The sequence below is a fragment of the Oncorhynchus mykiss genome, chromosome 15, assembly GCF_057628025.1.
Source record: "Oncorhynchus mykiss isolate SJ-2025 chromosome 15, ASM5762802v1, whole genome shotgun sequence".
Classification (NCBI taxonomy): Eukaryota; Metazoa; Chordata; class Actinopteri; order Salmoniformes; family Salmonidae; genus Oncorhynchus; species Oncorhynchus mykiss.
In genome coordinates, this window is record NC_143036.1 from 43817616 (window position 1) to 43832621 (window position 15006).

At 42.9% G+C, this 15006-nt stretch overlaps 1 protein-coding gene across 36 annotated transcripts in view; it reads left to right on the forward strand.

The window, feature by feature from the left end:
* Nucleotides 1–14313, forward strand: part of tfdp2 (transcription factor Dp-2) — a 60258-nt gene extending 45945 nt beyond the window's left edge. For 8 of the 36 annotated variants that reach the window (XM_021563197.3, XM_090200122.1, XM_090200125.1 and 5 more), the window contains 7 exons: nucleotides 4880–5039; nucleotides 7124–7267; nucleotides 9161–9229; nucleotides 10024–10175; nucleotides 12536–12702; nucleotides 12807–12834; nucleotides 13176–14313. In XM_021563197.3, coding sequence (XP_021418872.2) covers nucleotides 4880–5039; nucleotides 7124–7267; nucleotides 9161–9229; nucleotides 10024–10175; nucleotides 12536–12702; nucleotides 12807–12834; nucleotides 13176–13329 — 874 coding nt within the window. In that variant the 3' untranslated portion in view covers nucleotides 13330–14313. Of the gene's footprint in view, nucleotides 1–4879; nucleotides 5040–5171; nucleotides 6076–7120; nucleotides 7268–7543; nucleotides 7816–9160; nucleotides 9230–10023; nucleotides 10176–12535; nucleotides 12703–12806; nucleotides 12835–13175 lie in introns of those variants that run through there. The other 28 variants (XM_021563196.3, XM_090200134.1, XM_090200121.1 and 25 more) reach the window with 9 other exon arrangements.
* The last annotated feature ends 693 nt before the right edge of the window (nucleotides 14314–15006 follow it).

The following is a 15006-nucleotide window of genomic DNA, read 5'->3' on the forward strand; positions in this document are numbered from 1 at the left end:
CATTTTATCCCGTTTTGGATTCACATTCGCCAAAAGTTAACCATGTTTCTGCTGATTTGAGAATGAGATGACTATACGTGCGTGCATGCACACGCGCACACAGCGATCCTTGTGAAATGATAAACAATAGTGCTTCCCCTGCATGTGGAGGTGGTGGTTTGTAATGAAATGCAAGAATCCCTCTCTTCCCTCTCCCTGGGCTAGTGAGCTAGAGAAACCACATTACACTGGAACTGTTGTGAGAAAGAGGACATGTGTGCCTAAAACACAGCATATGCCAGAGGACTTGTGTGGCAGCATGCAATGACTCCTGACATAGAGCACATCAGCATTCGACAGACAGTGCTTTGTTTTTTGTACTGTCCTGAATGGCTGGGGCTATGAGCACATACATAGCTAATTCTTTCCATTGAGGTCTATCAGCAAGGTGTGTGTGTGTGCCTCGCTGATCCTCAACACGGGGGCACCTCAGGGGTGCCTGCTCAGTCCCCTCCTACTCCCTGTCACTCATCTCTGCACGGCCAGACATGACTCCAACACATCACGTTTTTGCCGATGAAACAGTGGTAGGCCTGATCACCAACGATGAGACGGCCTATAGGGAGAAAGTCAGAGACCTGGCCGTGTGGTGCCAGAACAACAACATATCCCTCAATGTGATCAAGACCAAGGAGATGATTGTGGAGTAGAGGAAAAGGAGGACAGAGCACGCCCCCAATTGCAATTGACGGGGCTGTAGTTGAGCAGGTTGAGAGCTTCAAGTTCCTTGGTGTCCACATCACCAACAAACTATCACGGTCCAAACATACCAAGACAGTCGTGAAGAGGGCACGACAATGGCTATTGCCCCTCAGGAAGTGGAAAAAGTTTCGTCATGGATCCTCTGATCCTCAAAATGTTCTACAGCTGCACCATCAAGAGCAGGTTGCATCACCACCTGGTATGGCAACTGTGCCGCCTCCGACCGCACTACAGAGTGTGTATGGCCCAGTACATCACCAAGCTTCCTGCCATCCAGGACCTCTACACCAGGCGGTGTCAGAGGAAGGCCCTAAAATTTGTCAGACTCCAGCCACCCTAGTCAGACTATTCTCACTGCTACCACACGACAAGCGGTGCCGGCGCACCAAGTCTAGGCCCAAAACGCTTCTTAACCTGTTGCGACGAGCAATCCCGTATCCGGGAGCGTAATTATAGCCTCAAGCTCATTACCATAACGCAACGTTAACTATTCATGAAAATCGCAAATGAAATGAAATAAAAATATTGGCTCACAAGCTTAGCCTTTTGTTAACAACGCTGTCATCTCAGATTTTCAAAAAAATGCTTTTCAACCATAGCTACACAAGCATTTGTGTAAGAGTATTGATAGCTAGCATAGCAAGAAAAAAAGAAAAGCATTCAAATAAAATAATTTACCTTTGAAGAACTTCGGATGTTTTCAATGAGGAGACTGTTAGATAGCAAATGTTCAGTTTTTCCAAAAATATTATTTGTGTAGGAGAAATCGCTCCGTTTTGTTCATCACATTTGGCTAAGAAAAAACCCAGAAAATTCAGTCATTACAACGCAAACTTTTTTCCAAATTAACTCCATAATATCGACAGAAACATGGCAAACGTTGTTTAGAATCAATCCTCAAGGTGTTTTTCACATACCTATTCGATGATAAATCACTCGTGGCAGTTTGGTTTCTCCTCTGTTCAAAATGGAAAAATGCACGCACCTGGAGATTACGCAGTAGTTTCGACGGAGGACACCGAGCGGACACCTGGTAAATGTAGTCTCTTATGGTCAATTTTCCAATGATATGCCTACAAATACGTCACAATGCTGCAAACACCTTGGGGAAACGACAGAAAGTGTAGGCTCATTCCTTGCGCATTGACAGCCATATAAGGAGACATTGGAACACAGCGCATTCAAAATCTGGCTCACTTCCTGTATGAAATGTAATCTTGGTTTCGCCTGTAGCAATAGTTCTGTGGCACTCACAGACAATATCTTTGCAGTTTTGGAAACGTCAGTGTTTTCTTTCCAAAGCTGTCAATTATATGCATAGTCGAGCATCTTTTCGTGACAAAATATCTTGTTTAAAACGGGAACGTTTTTCATCCAAAAATGAAATACTGCCCCCAGAGGTTCAAGAGGTTAACAGCTTCTACCCGCAAGCCATAAGACTCCTGAACAGCTAATCAAAGGGCTACCCAGACCCCTCTTTCACGCTGCTGCTACTCTGTTTATCTATTCATAGTCACTAAGTCTACCTACATGTACAGTTGAAGTCGGAAGTTTACATACATTTAGGTTGGAGTCATTAAAACTTGTTTTTCAACCACTCCACAAATTTCTTGTTAACAAACTATAGTTTTGGCATGTCTTTTAGGATATCTACTTTGTGCATGACACAAGTCATTTTTCCAACAATTGTATACAGACATTATTTCACTTATTCACTGTATCACAATTCCAGTGGGTCAGAAGTTTACATACACTAAGTTGACTGTGCCTTTAAACCGCTTGGAAAATTCCAGAAAATTATGTCATAGCTTATCAGAAGCTTCTAAAGCCAACTGATGTCATTTGAGTGAATTGGAGGTGTACCTGTGGATGTATTTCAAGGCCTTACCTTCAAACTCAGTGCCTCTTTGCTTGACATCATGGGAAAATCAAAAAGAAATCAGCCAAGACCTCAGAAATTAAATTGTAGACCCCCACACGTCTGGTTCATCCTTGGGAGCAATTTCCAAACCCCTGAAGGTACCACATTGATGTGTACTATTGTTTGTACAGAAGTATAAACACCATGGGACAACGCAGCCGTCATACCACTCAGGAAGGAGACGCTTTCTGTCTCCTAGAGATGAACGTACTTTGGTGCGAAAAGTGGGAATCAATCCCAGAACAACAGCAAAGGACCTTGTAAAGATGCTGGAGGAAACCGGTACAAAAGTACCTTTTTCCACAGTAAAACGAGTCCTATATTGACACAAACTGAAAGGCCGCTCAGCAAGGAAGTTGCCACTGCTCCAAAACTGCACATTGGGACAAAGATTGTACTTTTTGGAGAAATGTCCTCTCGCCTGCTTAAACAAAAATATAACTGTTTTGCCATACTGACCATCGTTATGTTTGGAGGAAAAAGGGGGAGGCTTGCAAGCCAAAGAACACCATCCCAACCGTGAAGCATGGGGGTGGCAGCATCATGTTGTGGGGGTGCTTTGCTGCAGGAGGGACTGGTGCACTTAACAAAATAGATGGCCTCATGAGGAAGGAAAATCATGTGGATATATTGAAGCAACATCTCAAAACATCAGTCAGGAAGTTAAAGCTTGGTCGCAAAAGGGTCTTCCAAATGGACAATGTCCCCAAGCATACTTCCAAAGTTGTGGCAAAATGGCTTAATGACAACAAAGTCAAGGTATTGGAGTGGCCATCACAAAGCCCTGACCTCAATCCCATAGAACATTTCTGGGCAGAACTGAAAAAACAAGTGCGAGCAAGGTGTCCTACAAAACTGACTCAGTTACACCAGCTCTTTCAGGAGGAATGGGCCAACATTCACCTAACATGCTGTGGGAAGCTTGAGGAAGGCTACCCAAAACATTTGACCCAAGTTAAACAATTTATAGGCAATGCTACCAAACACTCAATTAGTATATGTAAACTTCTGACCAACTGGGAATGTGATGAAAGAAATAAAAGCTGAAATCTCATTCTCTCTACTATTATTCTGACAGTTCACATTCTTAAAATAAAGTGCTGATCCTAACTGACCTAAGACAGGGAATGTTTACTAGGATTAAATGTCAGGAATTGTGAAACTGAGTTTAAATGTATTTGGCTAAGGTGTATGTAAACTTCCGACTTCAACCCGTACATATTACCTCGTCTAACCAGTGTCCCCAGACATTGACTCTGTACTGGTACTCCCAGAGAGAGAGAGAGACACACACACATTCTCAAGAATTGAGTCGGCCTTCAAATCTGCACTCATTTGATATAAATGTCTCACTGGAGGATAAAAATGTCTGGTGTGGGGGTTCTCGATGAAACCCAAGTCAATTCTTTAGGAGTGTAGGGGCAGAAAATGTTGCTCCAACCACAACCATGAATCTGTCCCAAATGGCACCATGTTCCCTGAATAGTGCACTACTTTTGATCCTCATGGGGTAGTGCACTATATAGGGAATAGGATGCCATTTGGAACGCAGATATTACTATTGTCTATTCCCAATAGTGCTATTACCCTTCTGCATTGTTTTAAATACACTTTAAATACACTTGAAATATAAGTACACATCGACAGAATTGCGCTGAATGTGTACCGAGTATAAAACCATACACTAATTTGAAGCATCAACGAGCAGTGCGTCTAATGAGCGCATGTCACGTGATTGTGTGACCGCACATTGGAGGAGAGCGTCAAAGCGTGCACTATGGTCTTCACATACATGCCAAGCTCCATCATGCATATGTTAATGTGTCATGGTTTTCACAAGTGTGCTTTTGCTTGTGAAAGTGTTGGAGAGAAATTAATCGTTTTACATTAGTATGGAATTATTGTATACATTGTTTTGTCTGATCCACTGAGTCCATTGAGTGTTTATATTGTTTGATTGTGAGGTGAGATTTGACAAGTAAGTGTGGAGTTGGAGGTGTAGCATGTGTGTATCGAGTTTAGAGTGTGTGTGTGCTTTTGCACAAGTTGTGTGTGCCGTGTCATCTTTTGTAAGCATTTCACTTTACTGTTTTACACCTACTGTATCCTGTACATGTGACAAATAAACTATTTAATTTGTGTAACAGCTAGTTCTAGATGTTGTGACCGTCTGGTCATTAATGTGTCGGTTGCTTCTTTGTGATCTCTCCACCACAGCAAGCGATTGAAGGGCGATAAGAACGGGAAGGGCCTGAGGCATTTCTCCATGAAGGTGTGTGAGAAGGTGCAGAAGAAAGGCACCACGTCCTACAACGAGGTGGCCGACGAACTGGTGGCTGAGTTCACCCACTCCACCAACGTCATGGCCACAGACTCGGTGAGTCCGTAAATAATATGGTAATTTAGCAGATGCTTTCATCCAAAACCACTTACGGTTGACAGTGACACATATTCAGTATATGTGGCCCATGCAGGAATCAAACATACATCCCTGGGTTGTGTTCATTAGGCACCAAACAGAAGAAAATGGAATGAAATGGGGGGGACTACCTGGACTTGTGCAATGAGAAACGGTGCTTGGCTTCAGTCTGGACTTGTGCAATGAGAAACGGTGCCAGGCTTCAGGCTCTGGAGCAACGAACCGCCCTTGCTGTCTCTGCCTGGCCGGTTCCCCTCTTTCCACTGGGATTCTCTGCCTCTAACCCTATTACAGGGGCTGAGTCACTGGCTTACTGGGGCTCTCTCATGCCGTCCCTGGAGGGGGTGCGTCACCTGAGTGGGTTGATTCACTGATGTGGTCATCCTGTCTGGGTTGGCGCCCAACCCCTTGGGTTGTGCCGTGGTGGAGGTCTTTGTGGGCTATACTCAGCCTTGTCTCAGGATGGTAAGTTGGTGGTTGAAGATATCCCTCTAGTGGTGTGGGGGCTGTGCTTTGGCAAAGTGGGTGGGGTTATATCCTTCCTGTTTGGCCCTGTCTGGGGGTGTCCTCGGATGGGGCCACAGTGTCTCCTGACCCATCCTGTCTCAGCCTCCAGTATTTATGCTGCAGTAGTTTATGTGTCGGGGGGCTAGGGTCAGTTTGTTATATCTGGAGTACTTCTCCTGTCCTATTCGGTGTCCTGTGTGAATCTAAGTGTGCGTTCTCTAATTCTCTCCTTCTCTCTTTCTTTCTCTCTCTCGGGGGACCTGAGCCCTAGGACCATGCCCCAGGAATACCTGACATGATGACTCCTTGCTGTCCCCAGTCCACCTGACTGTGCTGCTGCTCCAGTTTCAACTGTTCTGCCTTATTATTATTTGACCATGCTGGTCATTTATGAACATTTGAACATCTTGGCCATGTTCTGTTATAATCTCCACCCGGCACAGCCAGAAGAGGACTGGCCACCCCACATAGCCTGGTTCCTCTCTAGGTTTCTTCCTATGTTTTGGCCTTTCTAGGGAGTTTTTCCTAGCCACCGTGCTTCTACACCTGCATTGCTTGCTGTTTGGGGTTTTAGGCTGGGTTTCTGTACAGCACTTTGAGATATCAGCTGATGTACGAAGGGCTATATAAATAAATTTGATTTGATTTGATTCAGTTATATTTTCCATTGCGTGCCCTAATGAACATAACCCTGGTGTTGCTAGAACCGTGGTCATCTAACCCATTGTGCCAATAGAATGATAAAGTATTGTAGGGGGTTGTTGAGCGGATCAAGCCAGGTGGCCAGATTTCTGACTATACTTTAGCCAATGCCTCTAACGTCCCTTTTCATGCATAACTAAAGAACAAACCGATCTGGACAACAGGCTAGCCTGTTGGTTATTTTAATTCTTACATTTTTTATGTACATTTTTCTTTCTGTTTTTGAGAAAATTGTTGTACTCAGGGCACTATTGGGAATGAGACCCTGGTCTCAATTGGGCTACCCTGAATAAATAAGATAAGTTTGTTTTTCCATTCATAAACTGTTCAAGATAAGCAATTAACGAATTACACATTTGAGCTCGTAGAGACTATGGAATGTTGTTTATGTTGCAAACGGTTCCCTTGCGTCCTAAAGCATTGTGTTGGAGAAGTCCAACTGAAAGTTAGGCTGTTTTAATAGTGGGGAGGGGGCCAACCGCTGAATACTTTCCGGCATTAATAATGACATGGCCCCTTTAAAAATAGCTTGGCCCCAGACCTAATCTGCTTACTTCCTGTGGAATGTTAAACAGTATCATTCATTAAAAACAGATTAACCATGAGGGCTAGCAGTTAGTGCGCCGCAGGAGGGGTAGCGAGTAGTCCTGGCCAGGGACACACACACCATGGGACAGTTACTAATGAGATGCCCCTTGACCCCCCCAAGACAAGCTTAGAATCATAACCTCTTCTCTGCTATTATCTGTTTCCTTGCTCTTCTCTTATGTCATCTCTTTTCTTTACTCGCTTCTTTTCTCTTTCCTCACGCTATCCCTCTCCCTCCCCAGCAGGTGTATGACCAGAAGAACATCCGCAGGCGTGTGTATGATGCTCTCAACGTGCTGATGGCCATGAACATCATATCCAAGGAGAAGAAGGAGATCCGCTGGATCGGCCTGCCCACCAACTCGGCCCAGGAGTGTCAAAACCTGGAGGTGATCACACACACACACACAGACATACTTTAAACCAGCAGAGCTCTCTGGGAGCTGAACGTGAGCCTTGACAGCCACTCCTTGACATCTGTCACTGTCACCTCTCTAGATATACACACAATACCCTATAATTACAAAACTTTTTTTTCTCACATTTTTGTAGATTTATTAAAAATAAACAACTACCTTATTTATTCAGACCCTTTGCTATGTGACTTGATATTGAGCTCAGATGCATCCTGTTTCCATTGATCATCCTTGATGTTTCTCCCCAAGAACACAGTGGCCTCCATTCTTAGAAGGAAGATGTTTGGAACCACCAAGACTCTTCCTAGAGCTGGCCGCCCAGCTAAACTGAGCAATTGGGGGAGAAGGGCCAGGGTCAGGGTCAGGGAGGCAACCATGAACCAGATGGTTACTCTGACAGAGCTCCAGAGATCCTCTGTGGAGATGAGAGAACCTTCCAGAAGGACAACCATCTCTGCAACAATCCACCAATCAGGCCTTTATGGTAGAGTGGCCAGACGGAAGCCACTCCTCAGTAAAAGGTACATGACAGCCCATGAGAAACAAGATTATCTGATCTGATGAAACCAAGATTGAATTCTTTGGCCTGAATGCTAAGCGTCACGTCTGGAGGAAACCTGACACCATCCCTACGGTTAAGAATGCTGGTTGCAGCATCATGCTGTAGGGATGTTTTTCAGCGACAGGGACTGGGAGACTAGTCAGGATCAAGGGAAAGATGAACAGAGAAAAGTACTGAGAGATCCTTGAAGAAAACCTTCTCTATAGCGCTCAGGACCTCAGACTGGAGTGAAGGTTCACCTCCCAACAGGATAACGACCCTAAGCAAACAGCCAAGACAATGCAGGAGTAGCTTCGGGACAAGTCTCTGAATGTCCTTGAGTGACCCAGCCAGAGCCCGGACTTGAACCCAATCAAACTCTCTGATCTCTGGAGAGACCTGACAATAGCGGTGCACGCTCCCCATCCATCCTGACAGAGCTTGAGAGGATCTGCAGAGAAGAATGGGAGAAACTCCCCAAATACAGGTGTAATCCCTGTCAAAGGTGCTTCAACAAAGTACTGATTTAAAGGGTCTGAATATTTATGTAGATGTTATATTTCAGTTTATATATATAAAGAAATTTGCTAACACTTCTAAAAACCTGTTTTTGCTTTGGCAAATTGATGATGGGGGGGAAAAACCAATTGAATCCATTTTAGAATTTAGGTTGTGACGTAGCAAATTGTGGAAAAAGTCAAGGGGCCTGAATAATTTCCGAATGCACTATATATCATGTGTCAACTTTCTGCAGAGCATAGATTTGTACGATAAAACAGAGACCCATTCTGGTGGAGGACTGGGCATGATGGTGACAATGAGAAAGAGGGGTAGTGGGGAGACAGAGTGGAGTACTCCTACCGCTGGGCTCTTTTGACAGAAGAGCATTTTAGCATGCCATCACTACTGTCTGACAATACAAATAGTAATTGTCTTGCTTTACACTGGTCAGTTACTTAAATAACGATAGTCTGAGTGGTTGATATGGGTAGGGCTCTTTTGGAGCAAGGGGTGAAGTGGGGTTTGGATGGAAGAAGGGCAAAGACAGTACACCGACCACCACCCCCGCTGACCATCTACATCTAGTCATTAATTTCCAGACCATGTCATGACCGTGGCTGCCATCTGGAGCCTTCAAGAAGCACTCAAAAATAACTATATGCTGATCTAGATACTGTTGAAGCCGATGTTTCTTTTTAAATTGCTTGTTTGTTTTGCATTAGGAATGCTTTGAGATTCTTTATGTAATGTATTATTTTTATTACTGTTAGACAGTTATGTTATACCAGTCCTTTCTAAAATACTTCAACTGTTTCCCCAATCAGGTGGAGAAACAGAAACGCCTGAAGAGGATCAGACAGAAGAGAACTCAGCTGGAAGAACTCATACTGCAGGTACGGAGCAGTCTCTGGTGTGTGTGTGTGTTTTGAAGGCATTCGTGGGTGTGCACATGCTTATCTTTTTTCGGATACCTTGGTCGTGAGTGATAAGCTAGGCAGCTGTCCATCTATAAATCCATTGAAAAACACCACACTTGTTAGCATCTCATTAGCATATGACAGGGAACCTTTGTGTGACCCCGTGGAGTTCCCAGAAGGCCAGAGAGTGTGGGAGGGGTCGAAGATCTCTTGATTGATTACTTCTCCCTGAGAGAAGGACTCTGCGATCACCAAATTTTATTTGCAGTCTTTTTCTTTAAATGTACCGCACCACGGATAGTTTTCATTCATTCATTGTATCTCTGATTGATTGGTGTGTTGGCTCCCTACTGCTCTGACCTGGTGACGGTAATTTACTCTAAAGCTAGATTTAAGCTTCAACCTAAGCTCCGATTCCTCTGAGGTTTTCACTTAGCATTGATTTAGCCATGATATGCTACAGCCAGGCGTTTTTCCTGAACACATAACCTGACCAGGATAGACTTGTTGCCCCATGACGTATGATGATGGAGTTCCACTCATGAACCATACACTCTCAACCTTCAGAGAATGAAAATGTGTGTTTGTGTATGTGGGGATAGATGTTTTTAGAGTATGTATCGATAGGATTAGCTGTAGTTGTAGTGACAATGTGTCTGTGTGGATAGTTGTGTTCGAAAGTTCAGGACCAATGGAAGATTAATGAAATACCATAGCAAGACGAACTAAATCGATGTGTTTCTGAATATTGCTCATCTCTTCTCAAACAGCAAATCGCATTCAAGAACCTGGTGCAGAGAAACAAAGTCAGTGAGACTTCCTCCCTGGCCCCTCCCCCTTCCGGCTCTGTCATCCAGCTCCCCTTCATCATCCTCAACACAGACGTACGCACCGTCATAGACTGCTCCATCTCCAGTGACAAGTATGTGTCACTGCAATGTCTTCACCCTAATGCAAAGACAACTCTAGGTCACTCACTACTGAATTGCTACTCTAATTGCCACTGTAGTATAATACACATGTTCATTGCGCATTTATCATTGAAACGCCAACATTTCTCCTACAGTGCTGAAAGTAAATTCAGGTTGGATCACAAGGTTTTACCATGATTATCATTACATGTCATTTATACAGATGGCTACAATACAAACCTGCTTTCTCACAGTAATCCTCCAACTCTCTGTAGGTAACCAGTACAAACATATTGTCACAATTTCATCAAAATCAATGTCATTGCACGTTTTTACCTGATAAAGTAGAATCCTGTTGAACATTTTTAAAAGTACCATTTATATTCCTAAAACATAGATTGAAAATTATGCTTTTGCTGCCTTCCTGGCTTTTTGATTTATGGCCGAGTGTCAAAACACCGATTTTATATGATTGTATGTCATGGTTACAGTTGAATAAAATGAGAAAAAAGAAGGAACCAGCACACTGCTCTTGATAGTATCACTGCTCTTTAATAACCTTTACATATCGGCCTCACGGCCTTCATCGGAGACCAATACATAAAAGTACACATTGTGTTCAGATTACTTGTATTTTGCTATATTAGTACCTTCATAAACTGCACACACACCAATATTTACCAAGCAGTCACTCAACTGGAATTGATTAGCTTGTTCTGTGTTACTGTAATCAATAGCATGTGCAAATGAATCACTCACATCGATGTTGTATAGAAACCAATGGAAAAATATTCAGCTTCATATCTCCAGCATCAACATATGTGAAAATGGCATGTTTGTTTTTTAGTAAAAAATAATGACATCAACCAATTAGTAAGCGATGTCTACTCACAATTGGTCAAACTCAAACTCCCCCCCCCCCCCCCCAGAACAGTCTCAATTAATCGGGGCATGGACTCTACAAGGTGTAGAAAGCATTCCACAGGGATGCTGGCCCATGTTGACTCAAATGTGTCCCACATTTGTGTGAAATTGTCTGGATGTCCTTTGGGTGTTGGACCATTCTTAATACGCATGGGAAACTGTTTGAAAAACCCAGCAGCGTTGCAGTTTTTGACACAATCAAACAGGTGTGCTTGGCACCTACTACCATACCTCGTTCAAAGGCATTTGAATATTTTGTCTTGCCCATTCACCCTCTGAATGGCACACATACACAATCCATGTCTCAATTGTCTCAAGGCTTGCAAATCCTTCTTTAACCTGCCTCCTCCCCTTCATCTACACTGATTTGAACTGGATTTAACAACTGACATCAAAAAGGGATCCTAGCTTTCACCTGGATTCACCTGCTCAGTCTGTCATGGAAAGAGTAGGTGTTGATAATGTTTTGTACACTCAGTGTATATCTCTCAGAGAAAATCATTTTGTTAGATGGCGAATACGGAAAAGGAAACTACACTTTTTTTGACAGAATAATTTCAACGAATCACCACCTCACATCGGTTTCTAAATAGCGAAAGGGTTTGTCTTTAATTTGAAAGATAGTGTAACCCTCAAATCCATTAATTAATGTTGAGACCGAGACATTTATGGGAGGAGCGCCCTTTTTTTTCCCCCCCTAGCCACCGTGGTCTGAAAATGGCAAACAGATATTGATCTGTTTTTAAGCAATTGATTTTGTGAGATTGTGATGATTATAAACATTAATACTAACATCACCAATCTGAGGTAAAAGGATATGTATTTCCTGTAATTCTTGTGTTGAAAACTTGAGTCTGTAATGTAGTAACGCATTCTGTCCACCATAGAGAAATTAGCATAATATACCATAATTAAATAAGAAATTCAATTGTTTTCTATTTTATCTATTATGTCCTAATTTAACCATGGAGAGTAAAATAAATCAAATCAAACTTTATTTGCCACATGCGCAGAATACAACAAGTGTAGACTTTACTGTGAAATGCTTACTTACAAGCCCTTAACCAACAGTGCAGTTCAAGAATAAAATATTTACCAAGTAGGCAAAAATAAAAAGTAATAATAAAAAGTAACACAATAACGAGGCTATATACAGGGGGCACCGGTACTGAGTCAATGTGCAGGGGTACAGGCTAGTTGAGGTAATCTGTACATGTAGGTGGGGGTGAAGTGACTATGCATAGGTAACAAACAAACAGCGAGTAGTAGCAGTGTACAGGGGGGGGGGGTGGTGTCGATGTAAATTGTCCGGTGGAGATTTCTATGAATTGTTCAGCTGTCTAATGGCTTGGGGGTAGAAGCTCCTAAGCACAATTTAACAATGCACTCTAGACTAGAGTCCATAGGTTCTGTGCAGCAGTCTGAACATTTGACGTCCTTACTGTAGATGCGAATACCTTTTCAACTTTGACAACACCTTTGAGATCCATGACGACATAGAGATTCTGAAGCGCATGGGGATGTCCCTGGGCCTGGAGAGTGGGAAGTGCACCGCAGACAATCTCATTGTTGCCAAGTCCCTCATCCCCAGGTCTCTGGAGACATACGTCATAGGTGAGAGTGGGAAAATGGCCTTCATTGACAAGCTTTTTTGACATGTGTGAGCGTGTGCAGGCCATTTCTTTAATTTCAATCTGTCCTCATCTCCCCTTCCACAGGCATAGCAAGAGGCACCAGTCAAACAAGGTAGATTACCTCTCATAACTTTTAAATCAAAACGTGATTTAAACACAATCCACTACCACACAGGAACATCCTTTTCCCTTTATAGTGCACTACTTTTGACTAGGGCCCAGAGGGCTCTGTTCAAAAGTATTGCACTATATAGGGAAAATTGTGCCATTTGGGATGTATCCAGGAAGTGATCCTGTTTTTGTGTGGCAAAATGTGTCTTTACACACCTTACTGATAACAGAAAATCTCAAGCCACACAGGGATCATAAAATATAAATTACTTAAGGTGACATGATTGATTTTAATTTGAGAACTGAAGTGACTGACCAGTGGTGTGGGTTGTCATGCTTCAGCTCTTTCCCAGGTGACCTAGACTCCGCCTCTTTGAATGGAAGGCGGAGCTTCAGCCACAGTTGCACCGCCCTCTCAGAGTCTCGAGGCCAGACGCCCAGCTCCTTCAACGAGGAAGAGGAGGACGATGATGATGAACCCTCTTCCCCAGAGTGACTGACGGACAAACAGACAGCCGGGCAGGCATCAGTGATACATCATACCGCTCCCTCTCTGGGACAGGACACTTGTCTCCCACTCTGTTCACAGGGGGAATGTAAGTTCTCTGGGGATGTGGCCAGATATACAGGAAATAAGCTGCCAATCATTCAGGTCTATAATAAGATATTTTAGAAGCATTTATATCTCTGTCTCCCTCTTAAGTTCTCCATTGTAGTTATTTTTTGTAAATTACTTCCATGTCGCTTTCTGCCAAGAGAGGGGATAGCTGCGTAATCTCAACTCCTCGAAAAATGGTTTGTTGTTTTTAGATGGAGTGCAATGTTTTGTAGGTGTTTTCTACTAGACGTAAGCACTAGGAGCAGTGCGGCTATGCATCAAAACGCTCACACTGTCTCGACGCACCAGACTCAGCAACTGAATATTTTTTGTGATTATTAAAGATGTCTAAAACATTTATTTTCTTTTTACATTGAAACATGTCAAACGTATATGAATAGTATGCGTGTTGATGTAGGCTAGTGGTTTTGCGTTCTGTTCTAACTTTAACGCAACAACAAACAAACGTTACTTATGATACTCCTTTATTCTTTTTGCAGTTTACTGTTAGCCACTTGATGCAACTGTATGGAAAGATACCAGCAGCAAACTTTTGCCCAGGAATTAGCTCTACCTTGTCTAGAAACAAGGCTACATTATGAGTAAATGTAGTTCTCTTTTAAGTGTGAACCATTATTAGTCTGTCTCTCATCAATGCCTTTTTTAATATAATCCTTGAGCCAACAAGTAATGGCCTATTCCGTTAAATGCGTTGCACCCTCCTGAATGCGTCCTTGATATGTTGTCATGACCCTTGAGCTCGTTAGGCCCTACACTCCACTTGGGGAAACGTGTGTACTCTCTTTTAGGAGGTTATGCTATGTAGTTACAGAAATGACTGGGTCTGTAAATATACATAAATAAACATCCATTTTGGTTAAACCTGTATTTTCAAGGAGTATTTTCTCCAAGTGAAGTATTTATCTCATGGACACCACATTTCCTTGGATCAGTGAGCCTTCTATTTAGGACAGTGTTTCTTAGTCCTGGTCCTGGGGACCCAAAGGGGTGCACATTTTTATCTTACACACCTGATTCCACTAATCAAAGATTTGATATTGAGTTGATTAGTGGAGCTACTGCCCAAAACATTTTTTGCAGCCTTTGGGTCCCCAAGACCAGGATTAAGAAACACTGATTTAGAAAATGTTCTCTTGGTCTAATGGTTAAGCTGTCGGTTAGTGTCTAAATTATGTGGGTACACATAATGAAGAGTTCTTTAATCCTTGAGTTTTATCCTTGTAGAGTAGAAATCACCTCTCAACCTTGCCAAAGCCCTCTGTTTTAGAGATGGGTGCACCTCAATCGTCTCCTCTTGATCTGCATCGATCTGAAATCATGGGATAGGTGAAAACATCAGTGCAGATTGAGTAGGCATAGAGACTGGAGGGGAAACCACTTTAGACTATTTGAATATACCCATTGAGAAACTTCACACTTGCATCTGGGACCCGGCAGCTGCATCACAAAAATCACAAGTTGAAGAATTTTGCACAATAAGTTTGAGGAATGATGCCAACATTGCAAAATTAGTGCAATTAGTCCTAGGTTATGAGAAGAAAGTTCAAAAAGGAA